At 45.1% G+C, this 26,807-nt stretch overlaps 3 protein-coding genes across 3 annotated transcripts in view; 2 read left to right on the top strand and 1 right to left on the bottom strand.

The window, feature by feature from the left end:
* LOC102445507 (uncharacterized) overlaps window positions 1–11,564 on the bottom strand; it is a 65,800-nt gene extending 54,236 nt beyond the window's left edge. The window contains exons 1-2 of the mRNA XM_075935448.2: window positions 11,524–11,564; window positions 10,336–10,433 (exon numbers count right to left, since the gene is read on the bottom strand). The gene's annotated coding sequence lies outside the window, so the exon portion shown is untranslated. The remainder of the gene's footprint in view (window positions 1–10,335; window positions 10,434–11,523) is intronic.
* Window positions 186–15,949, top strand: LOC102445741 (heat shock 70 kDa protein 12A-like). The gene is made up of 5 exons (XM_075935340.2): window positions 186–467; window positions 1,793–2,017; window positions 2,738–2,909; window positions 4,888–13,526; window positions 14,045–15,949. The coding sequence occupies exons 1-4, from the start codon at window positions 186–188 to the stop codon at window positions 5,934–5,936; spliced, it is 1,728 nt and encodes a 575-aa protein (XP_075791455.2). The 3' UTR covers window positions 5,937–13,526; window positions 14,045–15,949.
* Window positions 15,950–19,846: 3,897 nt separating this feature from the next.
* Window positions 19,847–25,874, top strand: LOC102463658 (cytoglobin-1-like). The gene is made up of 3 exons (XM_075935580.2): window positions 19,847–19,975; window positions 23,702–23,933; window positions 25,039–25,874. Exons 1-3 carry the CDS (start codon window positions 19,881–19,883, stop codon window positions 25,165–25,167), a joined length of 456 nt encoding a protein of 151 aa, XP_075791695.1. The 5' UTR covers window positions 19,847–19,880; the 3' UTR covers window positions 25,168–25,874.
* The last annotated feature ends 933 nt before the right edge of the window (window positions 25,875–26,807 follow it).

The following is a 26,807-nucleotide window of genomic DNA, read 5'->3' as shown; positions in this document are numbered from 1 at the left end:
TAGGCTGACCCCTCCTTGGAGAATTTATGTAGAGAGCTCTGCCCCCCCCTCAGAGTCTGCAGTGACCGTCCAGCCAATCGAAAAGGAGGGGCTAGGTTTCATATTGCAGTGTAAAACTCTTTCACTTTAAATAGTCTGCTCTAACAACCTGTGTAGGAGACTCTCCCTCTCTCCAGGTCACTATCATGGCAAGCAAGTCCTTGTTCATTGTTGCCATTGATTTCGGCACATCTTACAGCGGCTACTGCTTTTCTCTCGCAACACGGACAGATCAAATCCGGCAGGTGTACTGGGGACAGGAGCATGGGCTCAACACTCTGAAGACCCCAACGTGCATCCTCTTCAATGAAAAGCGTGAGTTTCAGAAGTTTGGCTACGATGCCGTCATGAAGTACAACTCGCTCCCCTCCAGCGAAGCTCACAGATGGTACTACTTCCACCACTTCAAGATGAAGTTGTACAACCAGGTAAATGCAATCTCTGCCGAGCAGCCAATTCAGAAAAGAGCAGGGAACCTGCTTACTAGGACTGGCACCTTTCTAATGGCTGGTAACAAGACTTACAAGGTCCCAATCCTGTCTCGCCAATTACCCCCAAGGTCTCACCCTGCTCTACCTCTTCCCCCAAGCCTCAGCCCCCGCATGCCCCATGCCACGCAGAGCTGCATGAACACCCTAGCCCTGCAGCCTCCTTCCTTCCACTTAGTTATCAAAGATCCAAAATCCACACATCCAGACTTGTCAAATGGCAAACTGGAACCTGGGCTGTCTGGGTGAAAACTTGTGTGGCCACCCAAGTACTTAATGGGCTTGAGGGACTGACTTATGAAAGAGGATGAAGAAATGCATGTAAGCTGGTTAAATGCAACTATTGGGAAAACATGCCTATTTTGCAGCGTTTGATTTTTTTTAAAGTAGAGAGAAAGGGCGAAAAGCTATGGACAAGAGACATGGGTTTTAATTGAATCCCCTGTGTCTCTGCACATGTGGTCCTAGGTAGAAGGACCCAGAGACACTTAGGGAAGAGGCAGTTACTAGACATGTTCAGTAGCTGAATTGGAAACGGTACAGAAAGCTTCCAGTATGGCCAAGCAGTACTGAAGATTCCACACATTCACCATAGGAAAGCTGAGCCAAGAAACATACTCAAAAGGGAAGAGATTACAAATATGGAAGGCAACAACGGTGATTCAGCAGCTAATTGTGCAGAACCAAGAGATGTGTCTGCTGTGAAAGTCACAACCCAATACTTGCACCTCTTTAGATAAGGGCTATAGATTCCTCTTCTCACTGGAAATTCAGACAGGCAGCTATTGACTCAGTGATGGGAACAGCTGCTGCTTGTAAGCACATTTAGAATCTACTCAGCAACTCTGAAACAAGATACCTGGGTGTGAAGCTTCTCATTCTGCTGGCATACCAGAGTCAACCATGGTTGATTTATCATGTCTGGATGGATCGCTGCCCATTGATCCAGCAGGTAGTGAAGACATACCCTTGGAATGCAGTGGGCTATGCTCCACAAAGTAACTGTATCTGCTACTGGCCCTGGTCCATGACTACAGTTCCTAAGGCAGTACTACAACTCATCGATGAGCATGTTCCATGTCCTCCTCAGCACTAGTCCCCAGTTATGGAGAAGCTGTTCTTATGCTTTTGACTCTGGGGGTCACTGGTTTAACTCTCAGTGCATTGGCTGCACTGGGGGCAGGGAGGGGAACTGGCAACACACCCAGCAGCAGGTTGCACTACCTGAATACAAATCAAAGTGATTTGTTTTTTCTCACTTCTAGAAAATCACTTCCCACATGAAACTGGACGCAGATAATGGAAAGAGGCTTCCAGCCCTAACGGTGTTCTCAGAAAGTCTGCGGTACATGAAGGATCATGCTCTGAACACCATACAGGAAGCCTCATACCAAGCTGTCTATGACACTGATGATGTCACCTGGGTCGTTACTGTTCCAGCCATATGGGATGCTTCTGCCAGGCAGTTCATGCGACTGGCAGCTAAAGAGGTAAAGTGAGTAACAGCCTGACTGCCTCAGATTCTCTATAATTTTCTATTCCTCTCCTCCCCCCCCCCACTAAGTTCGGCATTTAAACAAACCATATTTTAGAACTTGATCAACCAGGATTGGGGGCACTGATTTTTTTTTTTTTTTTAAAAAACATCAGGTGTTTTCAATCTGGAACTCAGACATAGCTGCTCTGCCCTTTCTGTGCTGCTAAATTAGAGGGGGAACCTGACTAGATCGTGCCCAGATGGGAGAAATGTTACAGTACAGAAAAGGAGGAGGAACCCTGCCTTGCTTTCTATACATTACTGCATGCAGCAACAAACATCTACTGACTTAGAGCCTCCTCTGAGACAAGCATCTGTAGCGAGACTAGCTGGAAGAGCCATTACAGGGGCCATGGAGCCTCATGTGCGGTGGCATACACTCATACTGGCTGGAATCAGGTAGAAATTCCCCTCCCAGACCACACCAAGTTACAGTTTTGCTCATGAATTATCCATGAACATGGAGTGGGGGGTTCACCTGCCTCTGACTCATCTGGCTCTAGTCACAGCTGAGAATAGACAAGATGGAACAGACCATTCCAGATAGGCCACCCCAATTTCCCTGGGATTAGAAGAACCTGGCCAACATCCAGTGCTCATGGTGCATCTCAGTGGTGGGAGGCCAGAATCCCACCACCATTCCCGGTGTGATCAGGTTCTCTTGTGATTTTAGGCAGGCCTCATCGGTGACATGCTTTCTGAGAAGCTCATCATTGCTCTAGAACCAGAAGCCGCCTCAATCTGGTGCAAGCAGCTCCCACAGGAAGGCTTTGTGGCAGAAGGTGGTCACAGACAAAAGTTTGAGGAGTCACCAGGGACCCAGTATGTCGTGGTGGATTGCGGAGGTAACTTTTCCTCTCCTAAATAGGTAGAATCTCTGCTATGTGCAGACTTTGTCTGTTCAGCAGCTGCAGACCCTTCTTGCATAGACAGCAAGTCACTGAGCTCTATACTATGGATGTAAAAGCCTGTTTAGAAAGTTAACCAGTTAACTGATCCTACTGGTGGTGGGCTGCTTGCTTACTGGGTAACTGATTAACCCTTTACACCCCTACTCTGATCCCCCATGCTGTGCTTGTTCTGGGTTCTTTAATTTAAACAAACTATTTCTACCTGAAAAAAACAGGCAGCTGTTGAGTTAGTGCTGATTGGAAATGCGTGGCACATGGCACAAACCACTGCAGTGCACTAATTCCCTATTTACAGAGAAGTCTGGAGTCCTCTTTCAAAAGTGTACTAAGTTTAATGCAAATTGAGTTAGTTCAGTCCACAGCGCTGGGGCCAAGTTGAGATGTTCCCTGCATCACCTAAAAACTGTGGCAGACCCAGGATCAGTCCATTTGCTCCTTGAATCAAATATATCAACATGGCTGCCATGTTAGTCTAGCAGCCTGACAATATGCCTTGAGCAGCCAGGGTGAGATCCTCGATCTCTTCACTATCTGGGGAGAAGGGACAGTTCAGGCAGAGCTTGTGGCCAGCTCTTGCTGTAAGAAACTCTCCAAGAAGATCTCAAAACAGACAGCTGAAAAGAGTCGTAGCTGGTTACCTGTCAGGGCAGTATAAAAACCAAACTAAGAAAAATGGACAAAAGAACCAGGGAGGACAGAAGACAGTCTGGCACTGCCCAAATGACCTATTTGTTTTAGAAGGAGATGGACAGGATTTTTAGTTGGCAGAAAGGGGGATGAATGAGTCACCCCTTTAAGGGCATGATCCAAAGTCCTTTGAAGTCCATAGGATTCTATTGCCTTCATTTGACTTTAATCAGATCCTAGCAGCGCAGCTTGCTGCCGTCAGAGCCAGACTGCTCCACTGCATACAAGCTCCCTATGGTGAAGCTTGAATTCATAACCTCCAGCTGTAGAAGCAACACTGATTCCTAGCAACTGCTTTAGTTTCTAGGTCTTATTTTGGTGTAACGTGTGAACTTAGTGCTGATGAAAGACTGACATCCCTGTGAGACACAACACTGCTTCCCTCAGAACAAGCTCAGCATGGGCAGCAGCAGTGCAAGCTTCCAGCAGACACCTTGTCCTCAGCATTACACCTAGGTCCACCCACAGGGGGAGGGAAGGCATTAAAGGGACAGCTGCCCCAGGGCTCAGTGATTTAAAAAGGCCCAGGGCCCCCAGCCATTGCCACTGCCACAACGGTAACAGCTGGAGCCCGTGGCCCTTTAAATCGCTGCCAGAAGTGTGCACCAGGCTTTGCTGAAAGACTAGCTGGGGGAGGCTAGCCACCAGCCCCACCCCTTCTGCCTGAGGTCCTGCCCCTTCTAAGGGGCTCCCGTTCCCCAGGACCTGGTGAAGTCTGTCAGCTACCCTGACTGTGCCTCAATTCTGCCAGAGGGTGGATATCAAAAGATGTCAGTTTTCATACCTATTCAGTTCTGCCATCTCAGCAAACAACCCAGAAGGGACTTAACATCAACTAGGGTGTGGACACTTGCTCACTGGATACTAGACTGACTCATCAGTACATTTCCTACAGGTCACTGAACACCCAACAAGCAGACAGTCGTATCTCACAGCTGTTACTAACTTTCAGCTGAGTTTGAGAAAACTATTTATTAGACACCAACATGTGCTTGGTAGTGTCTAGCATGCAGAAATTAAAGTCCCTGGGTATAGAAAGATTATGACTTAAAGAATGGGCAGCTCTGAATCCCAATATCCAGAGCACACTTGCCAATCATGAGGGTTGTTTTTAATGTTTGTAAAGATAGGGACTGTCTTTAGAAAGCAGCCTTCTATTCAGCAAAAATGGAAGTAAAAATTTTTTTTTATAAAATTCACTAATTTTATTCATTTTGGGTATTAGGTGGCACCATAGACATCACAGCACATGAAATCCAAAAGAATCAATCCCTGAAAGAATTACATAAGGCGTCGGGAGGAGGATGGGGAGGCAGCACAGTGGACGAAAACTTCAAAGAGTTCCTGAAGGAGATCTTCCACGAAGGAGTATGGGATGAATATGCGCAGAATTACCCAACAGAATGCCAGCAGATGATGTACAACTTTGGGCTTCAAAAATGCTCCTCCAGCAAAGATGATCTCTACTTACATTGCTACCACAACCTCACAAAAGTGGCAGAGCGCAAGCACAAAGACATCTCCCGCTTCTTCAAGGATGTGGAGGGAGCTGAGTGGTGTGATGGGTCTATCATGATTACATACGAAAAAATGAAGAGCTTTTTTGCCTACAGTATCAGACAAACCATTGATGCCTTGCTGGAAATCCTCAGCAAGCCTGAGACGACCATGGTCCAATATATTTTACTGGTCGGAGGCTTTGCTTCCAGCATTATCCTGAGGGAGGAGATCTATGAGACCTTTAGGGAGCAGTACCATATCCTGTGTCCACTGGAAGCTCAGGCAGCTATTGTAAAGGGGGCCGTTTTATTTGGGTACAATCAACAAATTGTTGCCTCGAGAATCAGCGCTCTGACATATGGAGTAGCGGTATGTGAGACATTTGATATTGCTGTCCATGACACACAGAAAAAGAGAGTCTCAAAAGCAGATAATTATGAATATTGCACAGATCTCTTCAAGAAGCTGGTGGGAATTGGGGATTTGGTGGCAGTAGATGAGGTTGCCAGTTACAGTTTCACTCCCGTGGAACCAGATCAGACAAGTGTGGCTTTCAGTTTCTATTGCACAGAAAAGAAGGCTGCAAAGTACATAGATGAGGAAGGGCTGAAAACGCTCGGTTCCTGTACTGTGCCAACACCAAACACAGAGCTGGGGAGAAACCGCCAACTGAGACTGGATATCAAATTTGGGCTAACGGAATTTAAAGCCTCAGGCAGTGATGTCACGTCTGGTGAAAGTCGGTCGGTTATGATCAATTTTTTAACATCGTAAAGGTTCCATTGTTCAAGGACTAGTGAGAAGAGCAGCAGGCTCAGATGACACAAGGGACTATAGAGCTCAGTCAGGAGAATATATGAGTCGCCACAATGGAATAGCCAAACGGACCACAGAATCCAGTAATTCTCTTCCTGCCACACCAGAACAAACGAATAATCTGTCTAATCTGTCAATCTCCAAACTTTTTCTCTGATGCCCCCTCCTCAGCTGGGACAGGGAGTAGGGCCACAACTCCAGGAAGGGAGGGGGATGCTAACAGAGGTAAGGGGAAGAAGGGTGGGCCCACATCTAGGGGTCTGGACTGAGGATGGCAACTGGGGCACTGGGCACAGTGCTCTGGGCATGGGATCTGCAACTGGGATCCTGAGTGCGTGGCTAGGAGCAGAGCCATGAAGATGGGGCTGGCAGCTGGTGCTCTGGGAGGAAAAGGAGGCTCTGGTCTGTGGGCCCACTGGTTCCTCCACATATCAGGGGACAGGGACTCTGCTCCCGCTACTTTCTAATTCCAAAAGCCAAAGGGAGCATCAACCCATTTTAGACCTGCAAGAAATCAACAAATTCATAAAGAAGCTCAAATTCCGCATGGGCTCCCTGGCATCTATAATTCCTTCCCTGGATCTGAGCTATGGGTACGCTGCCCTTGACTTGAGAGATAAATATGTTCACATCTCAGTTTATCAATTCCACAGGAAATACCTCGGATTTATAGTGGACAACAAACATTACCAATTTACTGTGCTCCCTTTGGGACTTTCATCAGCCTCAAGGGTTTTTACGAAGTGTATAGCAGTGGTTGCCACCTTCCTCCACAAAAACAGGGTTCAGGTTTTTCCATACCTGGATAGGTGACTCATCAAGGGTTGATCCAGGTCTCAGGTAGAGGCACATGTGACATTAGTCAGGAGCACTTTCAACAATCTAGGCCTCCTTATCAATGAGTCCAAATCGACTCTCCTCCCAGTTTAGAGGATGGAGTTCTGAATTCAACCCAAGCAAGGGCCTACCTCCCTGTGGAATGATTTCAGACCATGGCCTCCATCATTCAGTCTCTGAGCTTTCCCTATAATCATAGCCAGGACCTGCCTCAAACTCTTAAGCAATATGACCTGGTAGAGGCGATCTCTGAAGAAAATTTAAGACTTTGAATTGACTTCTGACAGCAGCGCTTTCTCTCACTGGACAACATCAGATGAGTTAGGACCAGACTGTGCTTGGCCCTCACACAATGGTTCTAGCAGATGAGCAGGATTGCATGGAGGCAGCGCTGTTCCTTGAATCAGGTTGACTGAGCTGGGCTCCACACTTTGGGGGGCCCCAGCATTTCAGTGTGCATGTGGTGTGGGGCTCAGTTCCGGTCTTCAGCAGCGGCAGCTGTAAGTGCTGACTCTATGGCTACCTTGGGGCTTGAGCACCATGGACAAAAATGGTGGGCTCTCAGTACTGGTATCAAAACCTCTCCCTCCTTTCAGTGCCTCCTGCCTGCCTGTAGGTGTGCCAATCAGTGCTTCCCCTTCCCTCCCAGCTGCCTACCACCAATCAGCTGTTTTGCATCGGGAGGCACTGGAGGGGGAAGGGGAAGGCATGATGGAGCTGTGGGCAGAACTGAGAGGGAAGAGGTGGGGTAGGGGTAGGAAGAGGAGGGGTATAGAATCACAGAACCGGAAAGAACCTCGAGAGGTCATTGAGTCCTGTCCCCTGCCCTCACAGCAGGACCAAGCACTGTCTAGATCGGAGTGGGCAAAAGAGCCTCCGCGGGCTGGATCCGCCCTGTCAAGCGGGTTGATCCGGCCTGCGGAGGCCCTGCCGCTCCGCCAACCCCAGGTCAATTAGGGCCTGGGGGTGGGGGAACATGCAAAACTTCCTCCTGCCTTACAAGGAACATGCAGCACTTCCAAGTGCCATTCGCTCTTGCAAGGCGGGGTCAGGGCGAAGGAAGCTTCATACAGCTCCCCCGCCATGAGGCCCTGATTGGCCTGGGGGTGGGGGAATGTGGGAAGCCTCTTCCCTCCCTGCTAGGGGCAAAGGTGCCTACTGGAAGGGGGGGGCAAAGGGCTCTCCCACCCCCAGACCAATCATAGTCTGTGAGTGGGGTAGCCCAGAAGCATCCTGGCCCCATCCTTCCGGTTTAGGCTCCGCCCCTTCTGGGAGCCTAAAAATTTTTGAAGTGGCCCCCTGCCAAAAATTATTGCCCACCCCTGGTCTAGATCATCCCTGACAGGTGTCTGTCTAACTTGCACTTAAATATCTCCAGTGATGGAGATTCCACAACCCTCCTAGGCAATTCATTCCAGTGTTTAACTGCCCTGACAGGCAGGCAGTTTTTCCTGATGTTCAACCTAAACCTCCCTTGCTACAGTTTAAGCCCATTGCTTCTTGTCCTATCATCGGAGGCCAAGGAGAACAATTTTTCTCCCTCCTCCTTGTAACACCCTATTAGATACTTGAAAACTGCTATCATGTCCCCTCTCAGTCTTCTCTTTTCTAAATTGAACAAGCCATGTTCTTTCAGTCTTCCCTCATAGCTCAAGTTTTCTAGATCTGTAATCATTTTTGTTGCTCTTCTCTGGACCCTCTCCAATTTCTCCACATCTTTCTTGAAATGTGGTGCCCAGAACTGTACACAATACTCCAACTGAGGCCTAATCAGCACAGAGTAGAGTGGAAAAATGACTTCTCATGTCTTGCTTACAACGCTCCCGTTAATGCACCCCAGAATCGTGTTTGCTTTTTTTTGCAACAGTGTCACACTGTTGACTCACTATGACCCTTAGATACCTTTCTGCAGTACTCCTTCCTAGACAATCGCTTCCCATTCTGTATGTGTGAAACTGATTGTTCCTTCCTAAGTGGAGTACTTTGCATTTGTCCTTATTAAACTTCATCCTATTTACCTCAGGCCATTTCTCTAGTTTGTCCAGATCATTTTGAATTGTGAACCCATCCTCCAAAGCACTTGCAACCCCTCCCAGCTTGGTATCATCTGCAAACGTAATAATTGTACTCTCTATGCCAATATCTAAATCACTGATGAAGATATTGAACAGAACCGGCCCCCAATGTCCCACCGGGTAGGGGTGGGACATTGGGGGAAAAGAGTGGGGACGGGCTGGAGCCAGAGGGGAGCATTGCCCAGGAGTTTAGGAACATAGACCAATTTGTCCTGGCCCTGTACTACATGGATCACTGTGTTCAGATCCAATATTATAGCATCCAGGATTCTCTGCTAGATATTGCACTACTGGTCTAATCTAATGCAGGAGGAGGCAGAATAATGCACTAGACTAGCTGTATTGGTCCAGCCAAGAATGGCATATACCAGACTATCAAACTAACTGGGCGACTAGACTGGGAAGAGGAAGGATTATTAGATTAAACCAAAGGTTCCCAAAACTGTTGGGTGTACCCCTGCCCCAGAGGACAGAGAGGAATGTTTTAGGGGGCATGGTTGGGGGTTGAGGGACAGGGAGGGTGCACCACCCAGCTCCTTCCCTCCCTCCAGTGTCTCTTGCCAGCGGAACCTCCTCTATCGCCCCTAGAGATAGGAGTAAGTGCATCTCCTGAATAAGGAGTTGCTCGTGAGAAAAGTCCATGAAGAGGGATGGGGAGTGGAGGTGGGAGAGCAGGAGAGAGGAAAACTAGATGGAGTATCCTCTGTCTACTGTGCACATTACTCAATGAACCAAAGTGATCTTGGACCATGCACAGTAGAAAGGAGATAGTCAGGAAGAGAAGGTAAGATGGGGTGGATCCAAGGAAACAGCCATCTAAAGAAACAATTGGTACACTCCATCCTCGACTGTACACTCAAAACTGCTACTTGTGGTTAGATGAGGATTTTGACTGGCCAGAACCTCGTCATGATGACGGCTGTTGATGTCTCCTGCCATTTCTGTTCCTTTTCCTTAGGCCCTACTAGTGGCCCTGAGAAGGGAAAGAGTGTGAGTGCCAGCTAACTGTCACTGGAGGGAAGAAAGAACTGAGAGGGGAGGAAAGCGGGGTGCTATAATGTACACCATAGAGGTACGACTCTACGTGGCAATCCTACAGCTAGCTGGTGGGGGAAAGTCTTCCAGCTAATGTGCATATACATGTATGAACACCTAATCTGGAATGCATATGAGCAATCCCTCGAAGAAGAATCACCATTCTCATCTCTCCTCTGCCTTTCCCGCATGGCCCTCGATTTAGCTCAGGTTATTTCCACTGTAACCGGCTGTCTATGTTAGGGCTTCTAGCATCACTCACACTGGTGGATCTGAACCAGTGTTAGCAACTATGGGACACTTGAGATATTTCCCTTGTGTGCATAAGGCTGTAAAGAAGTGGCAGATCAAAACAGTTTACCCAGCTTCCCACCACTATCCGTGTCCTATGGTTCTGTAATGTTAAATACCTATTGGCTTGTGGTTTCCTTCAAAACTGGACGTTCCAGGAGTTCACAGATCAATCCATTCTTTGTGACAGCTCTTCTTTACATTTGGCAAACACAGCCTAGGGTGCAAAAATATCAAGAGATCACTGTTAATAATGTAGAGGATCAAACTAGAAACATGGTGCAACACATATGAGCAACATGTCTTGTGACACAGAGAGGTCAATCGATTGCAACATCTCTCAATTGACAGAAATGCAGTGTGCATTGCTGTGCGCATATCTGTGCCAAAAAACAAAAATTCTGAAAAATGCCTCATATTTTAGTTCTAAAAATAACATTTAATTTTGCCAGTTTCAATTATTTTGGTATTTTATTTCAAAATATGTGTCAGCAACTATGTCTGAACAATACAAACAAAACTATTCTGGTCATTTTTTTTGACAAATAGATTCCTTGCAGAAACTGAATAATGCATTTAAATTATAATGCAGAACTGTATTTCCGGCACAGGTCAGAAGTACTGAAAAGGGTTGGAAGCCGCAGGAGTAGTAGAGGAACTGAGGGTATTCATGCAGCTGACTATTCTGGCACCAAAGCAGCCTCTCATGGGCAAAAGACAGAACTGCAGCTCTTCTTGTGCAAAATGGATTTTATGCAGGAACATATAAAATCATGTGGTATAGAAGAATTCTGTGAGTCTGCAGATGTGCAGAATTCCCTCAGGATTAAATGTGAATCCATGTGCAAAAATGTTTCAAGAAGCTGTCAGGGACTGAAGAAGCTCAGTAATTGTTACGGGTACAGCTTTAATTAAGTGAGTGCCAGCGTGGGCCCCTCCCACTGAACAATTGGTACAGATATTTCTGGCAGCCATCACTCCATTTCTATGCATCTCTGCTGTCCTTTTCATTGTACAGTGATCATTTTCCCCTCAATACACCCAGCCTTGGAGCAATAATGAGATAACAAATCTACATCTCCTATGTGGCACAGCACAAGGAAAGCTAACAAGATTCTGCAACAGTCTCCGCTGATGCCTAGCTGGAGTGAGAATTGGGAACTCAACCAGCTCTTCTGGATGACAGGAGTGTGCAGCACCATTAGCTTGGGCTCCATGGCATTCTACAGGCCATGCTGGGCTGGAAAATAACAGCTAACAACTGAGTTGCCAACCCTAGGGCCATCTTCCCAGGACATTTCACTTACCACTTGCTCTTAGAGTAAGGAGATCATCTGTCTGCTGTGAGTGAGCTCCCCGACTCCCCCAGACTCTAGCAACACAAGCCCTGCCTTCCAGGCCTCCTGAGTCTTCAATTCTCTGTACAGATCTGCAAGAGACATACACCAACACCTCTGTGTATCCCTCTCTAAGCATCCAGCCTCTAATTCACTGAATACTTAATAGAAGAGGAGATTGTGCAGTAAAGATAACTCTTTGGGATGGGTATCCCTATAGTGATCCACTGTAGGGGTATGTCTAGATTGCATCCCTCTGCAGAGAGAGGGATGCAAATCAAGAATTTTGGAAGTGCAAATGAGCCCGGGATTTAAATATCCTGGGCTTCATTTGCATATTCACGTTCCAATGCTGATCGAGCTCAGTGTCAAAAGTGAAAGTAAAGTATAACTGCGGCTTTGCTGACAGTGGGGAGCTTTTTCGGCAGCTCCTGTACTCCCAAAGCAGAAGATGGCATGGAGGGCGTCTTACTGACCACGCAAGGCTGAGCAACAATCACCTGAGACTGTCCACTACCATGATCCACACTCCTGGGAGATAAGAAGCCTCCAGGTGGATAGAGTGGACTATGCAAAAATCCCAGAGAGGGAGAGCTGTAGCAACACAGTAGCAACAATCGAGTGCTGCCCTGCTTTTTGATACAGAACATGGTGGCGGTATTGTCTGTCAGAATTTCTCATGCTGTGACCTCACATAGCATTGTGAAAGGTCTGAAGGGCAAAACGAACCACCCAAGGCTCTTTGACATTGATGTGAAGAAGTGTCTTGTCATTGAGTCACAGGCTCTGAGTCTGAAAATTCCCCAGATGCACTCCCCAGTCCTGATTCAACACATCTGTGACTACCATAAGTGTGGGCTGGGGAGTATGAAAGTGGACACCTGAGTACACAACTAGGGGCGTGAATCAGGCAATTCATGGTGCTTTAAAAGTGCTGAGAGGGAGGGGAAGGAGTAAGTAAGTGTGCAAGAGGCACATGGGGAAGGGAACAGAGGGGGTGCACAGTCTGCAGGTGAAACCCCAATGGGCCCAAGTTTGCCCTTCACTGGATTTCAATCTTGCGGTCCACTGAGACAAAGGAGGGCCACTCATGTGGCCCACTCACTAGTCTTGGTTGCCCATTGCTGTCTGACATCAATCAAGTCTTGAGATTAACAAAATTCTATTGTAAGCAGGGGCTGAACTGCTGCTTGCTATCAGCCAGCTAAAAGGAGGGGTGTGTGCGCCCACTACAATTGTTTAGCTTTGCAAGGTAATTAACTGTTAACTGTTGATATGTAAATACAGCTCAGGAGAGAATCCGAGGTGTGGTTATGTAAATCCCATTCAGCCAGGGCTGATGGAAGGTCAGTGTTGGAATGGAATGTGGAGAATTGTATATAATTTGGGACTGTTGTGGGGGTCACTAATCATGCTACCCCTAAATGTGGGAACTGTAAAACATGCCACCAGTGCTTGCAGGAGAGACACCACCATCATGGTAAGAGGTCTCGGAAGAACAAGCCTCCTCCTTTTCAGAGTTGAGTGAACTGAGCTAGGGGGAAGGGTTAAAGGGTTTTAGTTAGCATGCTTCACACCTGCCTGGTGTGAGCTATGAGACTGGCCCAGCCTGCCCCTTTCCCCCTTTTGTTTTAAGGACAAACCTAAAGCAGACTCCCTGAGGAGTCTTTTCTTTTGCTAGTCCAGTGAAAGCTGGATTCATTTGCCAGTCCAGCTGGTGACTAAAGAGTTGAAATCACTGAGAGCTGAAATTACTGGTTTGGCTGAGAACCAGGCCTACTGCAGCCAGTGAAGTGGCGGCAACCAGTGGCGTGGAGCAGTGGCAGGCGAGGAGCAGCGGCATGGTGTGGAGTGGCGGCAGGCGAGGAGCGGTGACCAGCAGCAGCAGATGAGGAGCAGCAGCAGGCGCCTAGCGGAGCGTCCAGTGGTGTGGGATGAGACAGCTGGTGGAGCGTGGCGGAGTTTCGTATAAGGTGCCCCCTATCTATTCCCCCCACCCCCATTTCTACCCAGGTTGGGAGGTGAAATCCTGCGGGTGAACTTTGGGACTCTTGGTGGCACGGACCAGGGACAGAAACTTTTGGGGTGTCGGACTCTTTGGACTTTGGGCGATTCTTGGCTGGGGGGTGGGGCTTGGCTCATGTTTGGGTTATGAACTCTGTGGTGTTTTCCCCAAGTTAATGCCATATGACTTCTCTCTCTGTTTCATTAAATGTTTCTTTCCTATACTCAGACTCAGTGCTTGCGAGTGGGGAAGCATTGCCTCTCAGAGGTGCCAAGGGGTGCGTGAATTTTCCAGATTACTGGGTGGGGGCTTGAGCCGGTTCTATGTGAGATGGACCCCAAGATATTGAACCCAACCCTGGTTACTGCCAGGCTTACCCGGCAGAAGGGTTACATATGAAAAACCTTTCAGGATCGAAAAAGATTGATAAATTATTGAAAGCCCTTCCCCCGTCCATCCTGGTGTCTTGGTATCTCCTTCTTCTAGTTGAGTTTGGAAGCTCCAAAATGCTATGGAGAGAGGCTACTTTCATTGTAACGTCATCCTGACCAAGCACAGAAGTTCCAGGAAATCTCACATCAAAGCCTGTTCTCAAAGAACTTCCAGCCCAGTTATGTGGTTCAGATAAGGTTCAAAAAAATATTTACTTTTGCATGTTAATTAGAAACTGTTTGAAATCTGCTGATCACCACTCTTGATTTTTTAGGAGCATTCATTTTAGCATTTTATCCTTGGGACATGCATCTCTAGGGTATCGCTTCTCTTCTCTATCCACACTTCACCCCTTTCTACCCTCACCAGAATCCTAGCTGCTGGACAAGCTCCTAAACTAAAGGACAAGGCACCCTTAAGTAGCACTCAGATCAGTCTACAAGATTTTCCCATTCCTCTAGCCCCAAGAGCAGTGTATGCTACCATGGCATCTGCACTCACCATCCCTGTCAAGCCTATTTACTACCTGCCTTTACTGTACCAGGATGGAGGGCTTTCTCCTGTGTCCTGCTGATGCACAAGAGGGCATTACTTATTTAGAAAATTATTTGGAATAGAACTAAAAGTCACCCTATTGTTTCGCAATGTGACATGATTTCAAGATGGAAATCACGTGTCATAATAAGTCTGCGGTGTTATATCACATTGTCAGATTTGCCTTTCAAGACAAACTGCATATGATCAGGTCAAGAGGGTACCACCAACTTCAATGATACCAAGCAGGAGAAATGGAGCTAGTCCAATCACTAGGCAGATTGATATTTTGGGATCAACCCTCACAAGCACCCTGTAAATTTGGTGAGGACAAAAAAAACAAAACAACACACTTGTACATTTTCAAAGGCTTCTTTGATATGGTAGCTATTTCAGAAGGAATCACAGTATTTTTCATTGTCACCAAGAACTGACCCTCCCCACTTACCAGCAGTTTTCTTTAAAAAAAATATGTAGGCATTTCTCTATATTTTAAAATCAAGCAATCATTTCATTTCTGTCATGCAGAAAATGATGCAACAAAATCAGAGCCTTAATTATAATGAACAGACTAGTACTTCAGAAATTAAAAGGACCACAGGCTGTAACTAGGATCAGGACAAGCTGGAAAAAAGGGAATGTACTCTCAAGCAATGGGTAATGTTACTGCAAGAGCTCCAAAGGATACCCATCTGAAGGAGTTGTTACAGAGTTTCAGGCTAAATATATTATGCGTTCCAGGGCGAGAAGGGCCACCCAGAAGAGTAAGGAGAGGGCATGTAAGGGCACCCCATTTAGCAGTTAAAATTTTGGCAGGGATATAGCGAGTGCACCTATATATGCACTCATCATAATACAGTAATGTCCTACCCCAATGGAAAAAGTTATCTGGGACTAAGTGCTAAGATCTCTCTGCTACAAGTGACCATAGCTAGACACTATGGTCTAGGTTCTAACCAAGAGAAAAACATAATACTTCTAGCATGAAGAAAATACAGAAAGCTGAAAACAGGGCATCTCATGACATGAAAGAATATTCCAATGAAAAGTAAATTCTACCTCCATAAGGATGTCTAACTCTTTAACATTCGGGTAATAAAGGTTCTTATTCTTTCTTTCAGAAGTCCTTCCATTCAGGGCACCTTGAAAAGAAAACCCCTTTGTAACCAGGGAGGATTATGGCCCTCAAGACCTGGCCAGCAACTTCACTTTGTAGTTCTCCTATTTCCAACTCCTGACAGGAAGTTGGAGCTCTAAGGCAGGAGATGCCCCAACATCTCATGTCATCGTTACTTTACTCCTCCCTTTAAGCTTCTATGACCACTTCCTTGTCTCTGTCGGTCAGCATTTCCCTGACCCAGTTTTGCAGTGACCTTCAAAGACCTTTTGTGCAGAAATTCCAACTGCATTGCTGCTCCCCTCCCCCCAACCTTCAGGAGCTTTCCTGAAATCCAGGACATTTTGCTGAGGATTTAGTACAAGAAAACAGAAGTCCCCATTCTTAAGGCTCTATCTTAAATCTGTTCTTTGTTGGAGTTAGGAGCAAGAAGGGGTTTTCACTTTCAGAGGAGTCATTGAGAAAATCTATAGCGTCCTAGAGCCCTCCCTCATTACTTATGCAACACAAACATATTCCTTCCCATCCCTTAGACATAGCAAACCAAATAGTCCCTCACCTTTCCACCCTCTCTATATCCACTATACACACAGCCTCCAGTTCACTTATCTGTACTCCCATACATATACAAAGCACCCTCTACTCTTCCTAGTACAGAAACAACTCTCCTCCCCACAGAAGATCCCCACCCTTACACACATCATCTCCCTTTGCCTTGTACACCAATTTCCACACATGCTCCCCTCCATATCCTATAGATGTACACGAGAGACACTTGCAGGATAGATGAGTTCTTCACCTCACAGTGTGCTGACATCCACTGATGTAGATGGACAAGTCTGGACTAGCGCTGAAGAGACCTGTGACCTGTGCCCCCTTCCACTCCAATGGAATTGAGCTGGCATGAATTTACACAGGCAGATGCAGACGATGGAGGAAAACTCTGTGCAACATGTAAAATGAATGAGCCCCAGAACTGTACAGCAACAGCCTCAGTACTGGGACCCTGGTTCCTTGGTTCATTATGCACCTTTACAGTCTCTGTTGGTAAGTACTAATGATCACTGTAGTATCTAGATCCGTCTACACTAAGGCTGCTGGCTGAGTGTTTGGAACTACTGTTTCTTTTTGTTTATGATGCCAGATGCTTACACCTGACATACTGAAGCACCTTGCTTGCTATCATGGTGAATCAATTCCTTTCTTCCCTTGTATCTTCCCTTATAAATGGGATTTTGTCCCTTGTTTAAATAGCTCCAGAAACAGTTTCCTCTACCTCCTGCCACAGCATTTTTGTGCCTTGAACTTTTCCTCATTAAAAAAAGTTCACCTAGGCTGTGTCTAGACTGGCCAGTTTTTCCAGAAAATCAGCTGCTTTCCCGGAAAAACTTGCCAGCTGCCTACACTGGCAGCTTGAATTTCCACAAAAGCACTGACTTCCTACTGTAAGAAATCAGTGCTTTTTGCAGAAATACTTGCCTGAACGGGAGCAGCATAAAGTCCCTTTTGCGCAAAACTTTTGTGCAAAAGGGCCAGTGTAGACAGCTGAGATTTGTTTTCCGCAAAAAAGCCGATCGGGACTTTTTTGCGCAAAAGCGCATCTAGATTGGCCACGGACGCTTTTCCGCAAAAAGTGTTTTTGCGGAAAAGTGTCGGTGTCAATCTAGACACTCTTTTCCATTAAAAGCATTTCCGGAAAATTATGCCAGTCTAGACATAGCTCTAGTGTTTAACCTGAATTATCCGTGCAGCAGCTTAAGCCCCTTTGCGTCCTGTTTGCCCTAAGTGACAAATAAGAATAATTACTCTCTGTCCTCTACCACATCACATGAGGCTTCTATCAAATGCTTTTCTGTCTCTCCCTCGGTTGTCTCTCACTTACCTTAACCAGATTGTGCTGTCGCATGCTCATCATTTTTTTTCTTTCTTTCTTTCAAACCTCTTAGGCAGCCATGTGAGGAGGATCATTACTGTAAACCAACAGGATTAGGGTTAGTGAAAGGGAAAAAGCACGTATGTACTGGTTCTGTAGTGCTGTTAATTTCCTATTGGGCTAGAATTACATAGTGCATTGGGGTGCAGTGGGTTCAAGCAGTGGCACCCTGAACTTCTAAGGTCGTGCCAGCAAAGATGGAGGTGAAGGTCACAAATGGAAAGAGTCAGGGAATTTGAGCCTAGACTCCAGCAGATGTTCTGCCAATACTGCAGACCTACGACATGGTCTAACCTGTGTGGGTATGTCTACACTTGCACCCTCTTTCGAGAGAGGGATGCAAATGAAGACATTCAAATTTGCAAATTAAGCCGGGATTTAAATATCCCATGCTTCATTTGCATAATCAATTTATGGCGCTATTTCAAAATAGCACTATTTCGAAATAACAGACGCTGTTAAGACATGGTTATTTCGAGAGAAAATCCTTCTCTCTAAATAACCCTTATTCCTCATACAATGAGGTTTACCAGTTATTTTGAGAGAAGGGTTTTCTCTCGAAATAACTGTCTTAACAGCATGTTATTTCGAAATAGCACCATAACGCAATTATGCAAATGAAGTGAAGCATATTTAAATCCCGGCTTCATTTGCAATTTCAAATGTCTTCATTTGCATCCCTCTCTCAAAAAAGGGTGCAAGTGTAGACATACCCTATTTGCTCAGCTCAGGAGCCACCAAGGACTGGAATGGCAGGGGCATTAGAAGAAAAGGTATTGAGGAGCAGGCCTGGAAAAGCTGCCAGGCAGAGTGAAGGTGAATTACCAGAGCTGTGTGAGGGAGCTGAACACTGGAAAAGCAGAAGTTCTGGGAAGTCAGGACTCTGGTGCCTAGGTGAACAGTAGCCCTCTCTCATTAAACAAACACCAAGAGCAAAGAGCTCCAGAGCTACATGTACAACTCTCTCACTGCAAGATGGTCATCACAATAACAAGTCTTCAAAGGATCTGGAACATAATAGGAAAAATAAATGTTCAGATTGGGATCACAGGGACTCTGTATTTCTCAAATTGGAGGGCTTGTGCTAGGAAGGGCCAAGAGGGGAATCTGGCTCTCATGGCCAGATTAAAGGAGTTTGATTCAGATGCTAGTTTTCCACAATGGATGAGTTGACAAAAGTCCTCTTCTTGTAAGAGTTGCCAGCATGGGATGCTCCACCCACAAAAAACTACAACAGCGTCTTGTCTACATCCCCAAAGGCACTAGGTGGTCACTGTTCTGACAGTGGCAGATGCTATGGGGTGGAGTTGGCAGGTCAGGGATACACTAGAATGGGATCAGTATAGCTCCATTGACCCACTGTGAAGAACATGGGAGATATCTATGATTCATTGACAGTATGTGTGCCTGTCTATGTGATTGCCACCATGCTATCTGATGTATGGGTGCCAAAAGTAAACTCAGTCCTGGGTGGGGTTTGCTGGTCTGCAGGAACCCAAGGTTGATAATGGTAGGTAGCCCCATCACCAATGCTTATTACAGTTATCAAGTCCTTTGCAAGTTTGTCCCCACCAGGCTCTGTTCAGCAGACTCACTAGGAACCCCAAGTGGTGGTGGTGAGAATCCAGGAGGGGGAAAGGAAACAGAAAGCGATGGACGGGCTAAAAGCCTGAGCCCTGAAGCTGAGACTGCTCAAAGGCAGTTACTGCTGGGGAGACACTGACCCTCCTCTCCCAGACAAGTCCCAAACCCAACTGGACCATCTGAGGAAACGTGATTGGTAAGAGGTGTGTTGTAGCCTGGAGACCCATCCTAAGGATGGGGTGAATCTCAGGTGCCCATTGAAAGACATGCAGGTGCTGGGCTCATCACTTGGAAAAGTAGCCACAGAGATACTGAGAGTGATCAAAGGTGTTATTGACCTTGGAACTGTGATACTAAAAGGCACCCTGCCATGGCTGAAAAAACCCAAACCCCATCCTTGCCCTCTGGATTCCCAACTCCTCTTCTCCCTTCACAACAAGACCTCTTCTCTGTATGGTTCCGTGCCTTCAGAGGGAGAAGGCTATCCCTCCCTCTCCATATGGTAACCTCCTTTCCTGATTAGAGGTGATTAGACAGCACTAAAACCTGCAGAAATGTGACTGACTGAAGTAGAAACAAAGGGTCCTTTCAAAAGCCATTAAATCCCTAGGGCAATATATAGAGAGCTCTGAAACAGAGAGCAAGAGCACAAATCACACTATCTGCAACTTCCTACCCGTCTTCTCTCATCTCACTGTGCTTTTCTCAACATCTTTCTTGCTATGGCGTTCTCTGAAGCAGAAGTGCAAAGGGCTCGTGGGGCCTGGGAGAAGATGTATGCCAATGCTGAAGACAATGGGACAACTGTGCTGGTCAGGTAAAAAAAGATCCCATTCCGTTGCTGGTCAAGTTGGGGAGGAAAAGAGACAGATGGAACTACATGCTAGGAACTTGTTCTGTGGACTTTGCACAGTTCCTTACCTTGTAACATCATTAGTTCTGGATACCTCCGCTCAGTGGGAAATAGATAAGACAAAAGAGGTACAGAGATATAAAAGTGATACAGGAGTCCAGAGAAGTGGGTTGGAAATGTGTAAAGAAACAACTATTTCACCTGGAAAGAAGTGTATAAAAGAGAGGGCCAGTTAGCCAGACACTCTTCTTCATTCTATCCGATAAGCAGCTAACAATGGGACAGACAAAACAGAAAGTTAACTGACTACCCTTAGGCCACATACAAATCTGACACAGAATCAGGAACAGAATGCTATGTCCCTCTAAATTCCTTTATTGTTTACTTCTGTGTCCTCTAAACTTCTCTTCCAATTCTCCTTTCCCCTTTCCAGTCTTTCAACTATTTCATTCCAAATAAATTGTTCTCGCTACTAATCTCCTCTAACATAAGTAATAGCTTTATTTCTAGTCTTGTTGCCCTGGATCTCTTCTCTAAAATCTTAACACTTGCTTCACTCCTTCCCAAAAATTCAAGCTTATTCACCTACAGGGCAACACTATTTCAAAATAACTAGCGCTATTCCGAAATAACTTAATCTGTGTCTACACATCATAATCATGAGAGATGGCTGGCAGCCTGGAGACTAAGAGGTTAACTACACCTAGTCAGGTGGAGTGGCCAATGGGAATGTAGGTAGGAATTTCAAACTGGGACAAAGGAATTTTTGGTTTTTCCCTCCTTTCTGGTAGTTCCCTCCAGATTCTGAAGGAGACAGACATGTCTGTGTCTGTGTCTCTCTCTCTCTCTCTCTCTCTCTCTCACCCTCTCCCCAAGAAACAATTCTTCACTTTCTGTAAGTAGGGTAAAGTTTAGATAAATCCGTTAGGTTTTATTATTTTATGGTCTGGGAAATAGGATCTGATGTTTTGGCTTTCCTTTGTAACTAAGTTCTAGGCCCATGGAGTTTCTCCATGAGTATATTATTTTGTTACTATGCTTGCAACAGGAATATTGTGGTGATAATAAAAGTTCTCTCTTTTTTCTTATTAACCTGGTTAATTTTTGTGTCCTGGTTTGTACTTTAGGGGTGAGATTTCCCAAGTAGTCTCTCCCTGGTTGCTTTATTAATATTTGGGTGGTGGCAGCGGAGATTTTATCCCCAAAATCTAGGTTAAGATTTTGGGGGAAGTTTTATACCAAAGCCTGGTAGATAAGGTTTTGGGGTACTTTTGCTGGCCCCCAATCCTGCATTTATTGTGCCGGAGTGGGGAAGAAGCCATGACAATGCAACAGGCAGTTATTTCGAAATAGTGTCAAAATACTGTCAAGCTGGAGGACTTCTTATTCCGACTCCTGTAACCTTCATTGTACGAGGAGTAAGGGAAGTCGGAGGAAGAGTGCTCTGTTTTGAAATAAGTGCTGTGTAGACGTTCCCTTTATTTCGAAATAAGCTGTGCAATTGACAGAGCTCAATTTGCGCAGCTTATTTCGAGTTAAGGCCTGCAATGTAGATGCACCCTAACTCAGCTGGAATTTACATCTCTACCTTTTGTCCACACTTATAACCCTACCATGGATCTGCCCAAGTGGGACTCCTTACTTTTTCTGGTGTCTCTTTCACTCACTCCTTCTTCCTCTTATGCCATTTCTAATTCTATATCAACCACAGTAAATTTACATAAAGCTCTTCTGCTCTCCATCCTAGAATATTATAAAGTACAAATACGGTCAGAAAAGTGAATTTAAAACACAGCCCTGCATCAATTCAACAGATTTGCTCCCTGTGGTAATTTACTGTAAAAGATTTAGCACTTTTTATTACTGCTAGCTGTACTGAGTCAAGACAGCTCTTAGAGAATGAGTTGGATTCCTTTTCATGCAGTAGCTGCAGAAGTGCTGATTAACATTTGATGCAGATGGATTTTGTTTTTAAACTGGTGATGAGGCACAAGCCAGGAGTTCTGGCTGTAGGCTCAGCTCCTTGGCTACATTTGCAGGGCTGGAAGTTTGGGGCAGAAAAATCTATATTTATGAAATGATAGGATGGTCACTGAGTCACAAATGTAGAATCACACAATGTCATTTTTAGAGTAATAGCTCACTGCATATATCCACACTCAACCTCAGCTATTCTGTGAGGCATTTCAACTACAATGACCCCTTTAATGTCATTTCTGTATTTTATTAACTTGGCCCCTTTAAACCATAAGCCCTTCTGCTCAGGGAATCTTAGTTGGCACTTTCTATAACCATACTAAATAGATTATTAGTTTAGTCCAGTGAGGGAAATATTGCATTCTTAAATGATTTTCCAAGATGCCACTAAGGCTAGGATGGGACTGTAGAAAGGAGCCTCATTTCCTTCACAGGTAACTTCAGCCTAAACTATCTTTTGAATTAATGATGCTAATGATACCCAATACTTAAGTGAAAATCCACCTGAAAGCAAGTTGCAAACTCCAATCTGGGCCTTCCCTGAATAGAGTTGGCTAAAGTCTATGCAACACATTCCCTCCATCTATTCATGCATTTACAGCAGGGGAAGGAGCCTACCACTTGAGTTTACATCTGCTTGGCCTCTTGCAACATCCTTGGTGGGACCAAAGCCCCAATTTCCAGTGGATTTCAGTGTGGGGTGTTTTTTTTTTTTTGTAATTTGTTTTATAAAACATCCATTTAAGTAGGCAAACTGGACAAGTTAGGATTTTAATCCAGGTACGGAAGATGAACATCCCTCTAAGCTACACATTCCAGAGGAATTTTCTGTTACAAAATTTTGTTAAACCACGAGTGAAACTAGCTAGGAAAATAAGACAGGCAGGCTGTGAGTATTCGGTATGTTCAAGCTATGGTCAGTAGGCATCTGGCTGGGAGCAGCCAGAACAAGTTTTAAGGTGTAGTTAACAAGAAAAAAATCCTGGAGGCAGCTGAGGGGAGCAGTGGCAGACTATTAGGCTGTGTCTAGACAGGCAATTTTTTCCGCAAAAGTAGCTGCTTTTGCGGAAAAACTTGCCAGCTGTCTACACTGGCCGCTTGAATTTCCGCAAGAAACACCGACGATCTCATGTAAGAAATCAGTGCTTCTTGCAGAAATACTATGCTGCTCCTGTTCGGGCAAAAATCCTTTTGCGCAAAAGCTTTTGCACAAGAGGGCCAGTGTAGACAGTGCAGATTTGTTTTGTGCAAAAAAGCCCCGATCGCGAAAATGGCAATCAGGGCGTCTTTGCACAAAAGCATGTCTAGATAGGCTCGGACGCTTTTCTGCAAAAAGTGCTTTTGCGGAAAAGCATCCGTGCCAATCTAGATGCTCTTTTCCGCAAATGCTTTTAACGGAAAACTTTTCCGTTAAAAGCATTTGTGGAAAATCATGCCAGTCTAGACGTAGCCTTACAGGATAGTGGTCAGAGCTAGCAGGGATCTGCTTTTGACTTACTGGGAAGGAAAGCCAGAGAAAACCAGAGCTGACCCAGAAAAGAGGGCATGTGATGACTACAGGTAGGGAGAGAAGTCAAAGTAGTCCATAAGCTACTGTCTTATACATTAACCTATACCAGTGTCAATGCCTCAGTGCTCAAGAGCTCATTGGGGAGAAGAAAATGTGTCAACTATTTTGTGTTCCTCTCCTGTTTCTTCTCTGATCCACTGCAGAATGTTTACAGAACACCCAGACACCAAGTCCTACTTCACCCACTTTAAAGGGATGGGCACAGCTGAAGAAATGGAACAGTCAGATCAGATCAGGAGTCATGGTAAGAAGGTCCTCACCGCCATCAACGACTTGGTCCAACACCTTGACAGCACTGATGCTTTCCTTGGGATAGTGAACCCATTGGGCAAGAAACATGCCACGCAGCTCAAGATTGACCCCAAGAACTTCAGGGTGAGTCAGCTGACTTCTCCCCTCCCATGTACCATGATGACATGGGATGCATGTCTTTTCTGAGAGACAGATGTCAACTGGCTTTGATGAGGGTTATGCATTTGGGGCTGCTGAAAGGGGATAATTAGAACTGACAAATGTGTTGCTACTAATGTCCTTTCCTACTAATGTCTGTCTGCTCACATCACATTACCCAGGCTTGTAATATAGTACCATATAGAATGTACATAGAACTTTTAATCTTCAAAGCATTTTGGTAGCATTAATTAAATCTCAAAACATGTTTGGGAAGTAGGTTAGTATTGTAATGAGATTACATAATGTATTTAAGAAGACACAGACCATCATTATTTCAGTGCATAATACATCTAGTAAACAAGGAGTATTAGGAGAAAGCTTGCCTTCGGGGCAGGTTAATCCATAATTGTTCAGTACATGATTTCTTGCACCTTATGTTGAAACGTCTAAGACCATTTCTACACTAGAGAGTTTACAGTGGCACAGCTGTACCAATGTAGCTTTGCTGCTAAGAAATTGCTCATCTAGCCACTCTATTCTGACAGGACCAAGCTCTCCCATTGTCATAATAAAACTACCTCCATGAGTGGCTATAGTTATGTGAGTAGAAGCAGCTCTCTTACCAACATGGCATTGTCCACACCAGTGCTTCTCTTGGTCTAATATATGTTGCTCAGAAGTACGTTTTTCACACCCCTGAGTTATATAAGCAATACAGACCAAAATAGTGAAGACATGGCCTAATACTGGTCACAGACAGGATAATGGACTAGATGGACCGCTGATTTATATGACAATTCATATGCTCTTATGACTATATATACACAAGCTTGGCCAAAATTAATCCATCAGATATGGGATAGATTTACACAAACCATGGGAATGGTATAGAGTAAGATTTCCAACAGCTCGTTTTTATTACCCTTTTTGGACGCTACACATTGCAAAACTGTTTCTGTCCCCCCTTTCCTCCCCTCCTCAAGTCACATACAACTTTTCTATTAGGAAGCACCCATATTCTTATTCACAGATTGCATGGAGGGAGTTCACACTGTCTTCCTCTTTCCCTCCCCACATTTTTCTTTAGGTAATCTGTGACATTATCTTGCAACTGATGGAGGAGAAATATGGTGGAGACTGCAAGGCTTCCTTTGAAAAGGTGACCAATGAAATCTGCACTCGCCTGAACAATGCCTATAAAGAAGCTGGCTGGTAAGGAAGCAGCATGCCTGGGCTCCTAAACCCTTCCACCAGCATGAAGACCCGGCACTGAATCACTGACTTTAAACTTCCAATCAGAGTTGAAAGTGAAGAAAAAAAATCAAGAAAAGTCAACCACATGAATATAGGAACATAAACACATATAGGAAAATAAAAACGTATCAAAGGCAACAAAGAAATCTGAATGCACTTTGCATCTAGGAATACCCCAGCTTGATTCTTCCATCAATATGTATGTAAATTAGCAACAAACTTAAAAGCCCATATAATACATTTTAAGGTAGAGACTCCTGCATGGACGACTTCACCTGTTACTAACCTCCCATCTTTCCACCTCTTGAGTCATGGAGCAGTATTCCCTTATCCTATGATCAGCAATATGAAGGGCGTCTTTCTCCAACTGTTCTGCTTGTGAAATAGTGAGTGGAAGGCTCCAGACATGAGAGCTATTAACTATTAAGAAACCATTAGAGAAGTCACCAGTCTCGCTTGTGCAAGGATGGTGAGAATTCCAAAAGTATGGGATGACAGTCATCATCAGGCCAAATGACAAAGCCACCCACCCCTTCACAGTGGTAAATGTATACAAATCTCAAAATACAGGCCTTAGCAGTGGAATTTATCATTCTCTAGTGCAGTTCTCACACTAGAGGGCAGCAGTATCACACATACTAGCCTGTGTATTATGCCAACTGCCTTAAATAATCTACCTGGAAGTGTCTTTACTTAACAGCTGTTTGACCTTGATGTAAATTGCTCCGCACTCATTCCCCTCTTTCTTGTCAGCATTCCTGTTCCACCACGATGCCTCAGCCTCTCTTCAGGAGTAAATGACCCAGTATCTGCTTGATTGTTTTTCCTTGTATTTAAAGGAAGTGGTGAAATCATTAGTTGCTATTCTTAACAGCATGTGTCCTTCTGCTTAAGTGTAACTATAGATATCATCTGATTGTTAATAAATATACTTAAAGCAAGTGAATGTCTCTCCTCACTTGAAAAATCAGAACAGAATATTTAGTAACACAGAGTCCCTGTCAAGGCAGAGAGTAATTACTTGTGGAACCTGGTTATAAATGCACTATTACTAGTAGAAGTGTGGCATTTATATTAACCCATCTAGCATACAATACTCAGGCATTTAACAAATATACAGTGCTTAGATTCCTAAAGAGGTGAAAAGGGAAGCTTCTACCTTCTCCAGGGGCAGAACTGTGGGATAAAAACAAAAATTTAAAACAAAACCATGATGTGACATTTCTCCCACATTCCAGTTTTGTTTACACATCCCTTCATTCACTCAGCAGGAGACTCTAAACACCCAACTTCCAGAAACTAAACTGCTCCTGGAGAATGAGGTTGTCTGTTTCAGTGCCCTATTCTGCCCATTGAATCCATGTATATTCTAAGCAGTCAGACACCTAAAGTGTGTTACCCTCAAGGCAGAAGAGAAGAATGATGAAGAGGTATTGTAAGAGATCAAGGTCATTCCACTTTGCACACCTAGTGTGAATACACTTTGTTAGTTATGCTTCTGATCAAAATGGAATTGAGTGGAATGTTAAATCCTATTGCAGGAAAGACGTGGAGAAATTGAAGAAGGTTCAAACAAAAATGATTAAAGGTCTAGAAAACATG

This window comes from Pelodiscus sinensis, chromosome 1 (assembly GCF_052426305.1).
Source record: "Pelodiscus sinensis isolate ZL-2025 chromosome 1, ASM5242630v1, whole genome shotgun sequence".
Classification (NCBI taxonomy): Eukaryota; Metazoa; Chordata; order Testudines; family Trionychidae; genus Pelodiscus; species Pelodiscus sinensis.
Note: the sequence above shows the minus strand (reverse complement) of the source record. Positions and strands in the feature narration are given on the sequence as shown.